Source organism: Chiloscyllium plagiosum, unplaced genomic scaffold, assembly GCF_004010195.1.
Source record: "Chiloscyllium plagiosum isolate BGI_BamShark_2017 unplaced genomic scaffold, ASM401019v2 scaf_5914, whole genome shotgun sequence".
In the NCBI taxonomy this organism is placed as follows: Eukaryota; Metazoa; Chordata; class Chondrichthyes; order Orectolobiformes; family Hemiscylliidae; genus Chiloscyllium; species Chiloscyllium plagiosum.
Genome location: NW_025214930.1, coordinates 14,320 through 20,117, shown reverse-complemented (window position 1 = coordinate 20,117; position 5,798 = coordinate 14,320). Strand labels below are relative to the sequence as shown.

The following is a 5,798-nucleotide window of genomic DNA, read 5'->3' as shown; positions in this document are numbered from 1 at the left end:
TGCTGAGGGAGTGCCGCATTGTCAGAGTGTCAGTACTGTGGGAGTGCTGCACTGTCAGAGGGTCAGTACTGTGGGAGTGCTGCACTGTCAGAGGGTCAGTACTGAGGGAGTGCCTCACTGTTAGATGATCAGTACTGAGGGAGTGCCGCACTGTCAGAGGGTCAGTGCTGAGGGAGTGCCGCACTGTCAGATGATCAGTACTGAGGGAGTGCCGCACTGTCAGAGAGTCAGTGCTGAGGGAGCGCCGCACTGTCAGATGGTCTGTGCTGATGGTGTGCTGCACTGTCAGAGGGTCAGTACTGAGGGAGTGCTGCTCTATCATTACTGTCTTGGTGTCTGTTATGTATGAGAGTTGCATCATGACAGGTCCCTGATTGACCTCCGGCCTCGCTGTCACCCTCGAGCGACTGTCTGTGTTTAGTTTGCTCATCCTCCTCGTGTCTGTGTGCGTTTCCTCTGGGGGCTCTGCATGTGCAGTGGGTATCGTAGGGATACAGGGATAGGGCAGAGGGCTGGACGCTCCTCTTCGGGTCAGTGTGAACTTGCTGGGCCGAATGGCCTGTATCTACACAGTAGGGATTCTGAATGACATTACTGATTGCGCCAATGCATGAACAAGACGGTGTTATGGTAGACGGCTGTGTCTGGGATGATGCTGTACCTGTTTCCATCCACGGCCCCTTTCCCAGGGGGTCTGTCTGTCTGGCGGTATGTGCTCACACAGAGCAGGCGCCACAGTCAGGAAATGTGGCCACTGGGAATGGTGCCTGGACTGAAGGGGCAGTCCCAGCACTCCTCGTTCTTTGCATTGTCAATGGGTCTGATCTCTGATACCACAGTGAAATCTCAGGGACCAAAGGAGGACATTCAGCCCATCTTCTCACTCCCTCATTGAATCAAACATGGCTGCTCTGTACGTCAACACAACGGACTGAACTAATAATCCAGAGGACCAGGCAAATGTTCTGAGTACCTTGGTTTAAATCCCCACCATGACAGCAAGTGGAACCGGAACCAAATACACAGAATCTCAAACTGAAAGCGGGCGTTGGTGATGGTGTCTAAGAGAACGGTCATCGATTGATGCACAAGCCCCACAATCTGGGTCACTGATGTCCTTTTGGGAAGGAGATCCGCCATCTTTACCTGGTCTGGCCTACATGTGACTCCAGTCCCACAGCCATGTGGTTTGACTCCGAGCTGCCTCCTCTGAGAAAGACAATTAAGCCACTCAGCTACTGGGGTGGCACGATGGCTCAGTGATTAGTACGGCTGCCTCACAGTGCCTGGGACCCGGGTTCGAGTCCACCCTCAGCGACTACCTGTGTGGAGTTTGTACGTTCTCCCCGTGTCTGTGTGGGTTTCCTCCGGGTGCTCTGGTTTCCTCCCACAGTCCAAAGGTGTGCAGGTTAGGGTGGATTGTCCATGCTAAATGGCCCATAGTATTCAGGGATGTGTAGGTTAGGGTGTATTAGCCATGCTAAATTGCCCATAGTGCTCAGGGATGTGCAGGTTAGGGTGGATTGGCCATGCTAAATTACCCATAGTGCTCAGGGATGTGCAGGTTAGGGTGGATTGGCCATGCTAAATTGCCCATAATGCTCAAGGATGCCGAGGTTAGGTGCATTAATCAGGGGTAAATACAGGGTAGGGGAATGGGTCTGGGTAGGTTACTCTTCGGAGGGTCAGTGTGGGCTTGTTGGGCTGAAGGGTCTGTTTCCACACTGTAGGGATTCTATCTAAAGTTCAAGGGCATCTCGGGACAGGTCATTAATGCCAGTCTTGCCAGGGATGTCCCCATACCATAAAAGGTAATTCAAAAAAAAAATCTTCATCTAACAAAACACCATTGATCTAAATTTTTGAATTTCTAACGAACACCCAGAGAGTAGCAGCGGTGTTTGAGGGAGGGTTGATCTCTCTCCACAGATGCTGCCAGACCAGACCTGCTGAGTTTCTCCAGCACTGTCCTTGTTTTTATTCCGAATCTCCAGCCTCCTCGCCGTCATTGTCATAAATCACCCCCGCTCTTTGGGTGAACAAGTGCACACCTGAACAGACGGGCTCTTCAGTTTTCAATAAACCATCGTTCTGGGAGCCCTCACCAGTGAAAACAGCATCCCCCTGTCAAATCTTCAACGTCCCAATGAGATCGGGCGGCCACGCCTACAGTCACGTGTTAGCAGCCTGTTCCCTCGCTGAGGTATGTTTATAAAATCCCATCTAATCTCATCAATCACAGCACACGGTGCTCTGAGAGACGTGAGGGTGTTTCCTCTCTGACTGACCCTCCCAATGATTGGTCAGCTGGCTATATACCTGTCTGACAACTCACACACACACACACTCACACACACCCCACTCACACCCACACACACCCCACTCACACCCACACACACCCCACTCACACCCACACACACCCCACTCACACCCACACACACCCCACTCACACCCACACACACCCCACTCACACCCACACACACCCCACTCACACCCACACACACCCCACTCACACCCACACACACCCCACTCACACCCACACACACCCCACTCACACCCACACACACCCCACTCACACCCACACACACCCCACTCACACCCACACACACCCCACTCACACCCACACACACCCCACTCACACCCACACACACCCCACTCACACCCACACACACCCCACTCACACCCACACACACCCCACTCACACCCACACACACCCCACTCACACCCACACACACCCCACTCACACCCACACACACCCCACTCACACCCACACACACCCCACTCACACCCACACCTCCCATCTCTCAGCACGCCCCCCTCCACACCCCCGCCCACAAGGCTCATTACTGATGAAGGGCTTATGCTCGTTGGATGCTGCCTGAATGGCTGTGCTTTTCCAGTACCAAACACTTTGACCCTGTTCTGCAGCATCTGCAGCCCTCACTTTCTGCTCCACATTTGGACATGGATTGCTTCAGTTTCTGAGAAGTCAAAAATGGAGCTGAGCGAAGTTGCAAACATCAGCAAATATGCCACTTCTGACCTTATGATGGTTGCACATGCACACACACACACACGCACACAGACACACGCATGCACACACACCCACACAAAAACACACACACACATCCATGCACACATACACACACACATGCACACAGACACATGCCATACACACACACAGACATATGCACACACACATGCACCCCATACACACACACACACCCATACACACACACACACCCTCTCTCACACACACAAACACACACGAACACACACTCTCAGCCGTGGACTGTATCTGTTCCCCTTCGTCTTGGCTACATACCACACCAAGTAAAGTGACGATTGTTTATTATTCAGAGAGGGAGGGGTTTGCTGCTGAACCATGAACAGAAATGTTTGCTGCAGAACAAAACCTGCATTCCTGAAGGGCGTATACCCGAAACGTTGATTCTCCTGCTCCTCAGATGCTGCCAGACCTGCTGTGCGTTTCCAGCACCACGCTCTTTGACTCCAACTTCTCCTTAAACAGGGGCACCCGAACTCTTTGGTTCTGACTGAAGGAACGTTAGCCCCATCTTTCCCCTCACCCCATGGAGATTTCCAGGAATATTCTGCTTCGCTCCACACTGCCGGAACAGCCATTCTCACTTCTGGGTAGAGCAATCGAGGTAGTTGTGATTAACGGTCAGTGCTGGGGATAGGGGTGAGCTGTAGGGCTTGGTGCTGGGACAGACACTGCATCCTGCTCCTGACTTCCACATGGAGTGGGAAACAATTCTGAACTTCCTGCTTCTGTGTGGCCTTATCTTCTTGCGAAGAGGTCCTGTGAGGCATGACAAAAATACAAGTTTTTAAAAATATTCATGGCACGAGGGCGTTGCTGTCTAGGCCGCTGTTTATTGTCCATCCTTAATTGACCAGAGGGCTGTTAAATGTCAGCCATATTGCTGTCAATCTGGAGTCAGATATAGACAAGACCAGGTGACGATGGCAAGTTCCCTCCTGGAAAGATATGAGTGACCCAGATGCGTTTTTTGCCCCCGACAATGGTTTCACCAGAATTTTAATTCCAGATTCTTGTCACAGAAGTCAAATTCCATCATCTGCCGTGGGGGGATTTGAGCCCAGGTCCCCAGATCATTCAGGATTAAGAGCAGTAAAACCACTAGGCCAAGGCGTTCCCCACCAGAGAGAGTAAGAAAGTGGAACGGATGAGCTTTTAGGACAGTGTATTCAAAATGTGAGGGGACTGGGGTTGGCTTGGTCCAGAATGAGGCAGCAGGGAGCAGCGTAGATCACCTTCTTGCAGTTGAATCCAATCTCAAAATGTGTCTGTTCTCCCCTTGGCTGGCTCCCGCCCACCCTCGCTCCCCTGCAGATGGTGGGCCAGTCTCTGCTGCTCCTTTGCCTCACCGGGGCCCTCGCCATCCTGCCTGCCTTTAGCAGAGACAAGAAAAACACCACCTCAGGATCAGCAGCAGAGCAGCGGGACAGGTGCCCGCTCAGGTGTGTCTGCACCTCGGAAGCAACAGTGGACTGCAGTGGGGTGGACCTCAGCACCTTCCCGAGGAACCTATCAGCAGATACCCAGCACCTGGCCCTGCAGGTAGGCAAACCCATCAGGGAGGCATCAGGGATGCCGCTTGGAGCAGGAACCATGCACCATACTGTACCTCCATAACCCTACACCACAATATACCTCCACAACCCTGCACCACAATGTACCCCCACAACCCTGCACCACAATATACCTCAATAATCCTGCACCACAATATACCTCCACAACCCTGCACCACACTGTACCTCCACAACCCTACACCACAATGTCCCTCCATAACCCTACACCACACTGTACCTCCACAACCCTACACCACAATGTCCCTCCACAACCCTGCACCACAATGTACCGCCATAACCCTACACCACACTGTACCTCCATAACCCAGCACCACACTGTACGTCCTAAACCCTGTACCACAATGTCCCTCCTAACCCTACAACAATCTGTACCTCTATAATCCTACACCACACTGTACCTCCACAATCTTGCACCACACTGTACCTCCATAACCCTGCGCCACAATGTACCTCCATAACCCTGCGCCACACTGTACCTCCATAACCCAGCACCACACTGTACGTCCTAAACCCTGCGCCACACTGTACCTCCATACCCCTGCACCACACTGTACCTCCATAACCCTGCACCACACTGTACCTCCATAACCCTACACCACACTGTACCTCCATAAACCTGCACCACAATGTACCTCCATAACCCTACACACAACGTACCTCCATAACCCTACACCACACTGTAGCCCCGTAACACCACACCACGCTGTACCTCCATAACCCTGCACCACCCTTTACCTCAACAACCATGCACCTCACTGCACCTCCATAAACCTGCACCACACTGCACCTCCAGAACCCTAGAGCACAATGCACCTCCATAACCCTGCACCACAATGTACCTCCCTAACCCTGCACCACACTGTACCTCCATAACCCTACACCACACTGTACCTCCATAATCTACACACAATGTACTTCCTTAACCCTGCGCCACACTGTACCTCCATAACCCTACATGACACTGTACCTCCATAACCCTGCACCACACTGTACTTCCATAACCCTACACCACACTGTACCTCCATAACCCTACACCACACTGTACTTCCATAACCCTACACCACACTGTACCTCCATAACCCTACACCACACTGTACCTCCATAACCCTGCGCCACACTGTACCTCCATAACCCTGCACCACATTGTACCTCCATAA

At 52.3% G+C, this 5,798-nt stretch overlaps 1 protein-coding gene across 1 annotated transcript in view; it reads left to right on the top strand.

Annotated features, from left to right (window-relative positions):
- Positions 1-4,356: 4,356 nt before the first annotated feature.
- The window catches only part of LOC122548084 (podocan-like protein 1), a gene marked incomplete at its 3' end in the record, with an annotated part of 14,662 nt that continues 13,220 nt past the window's right edge, over positions 4,357-5,798 (top strand). Inside the window, exon 1 of the mRNA XM_043686650.1 lies at positions 4,357-4,609. Within this exon, the coding sequence (XP_043542585.1) occupies positions 4,382-4,609 (228 nt within the window). The remainder of the gene's footprint in view (positions 4,610-5,798) is intronic.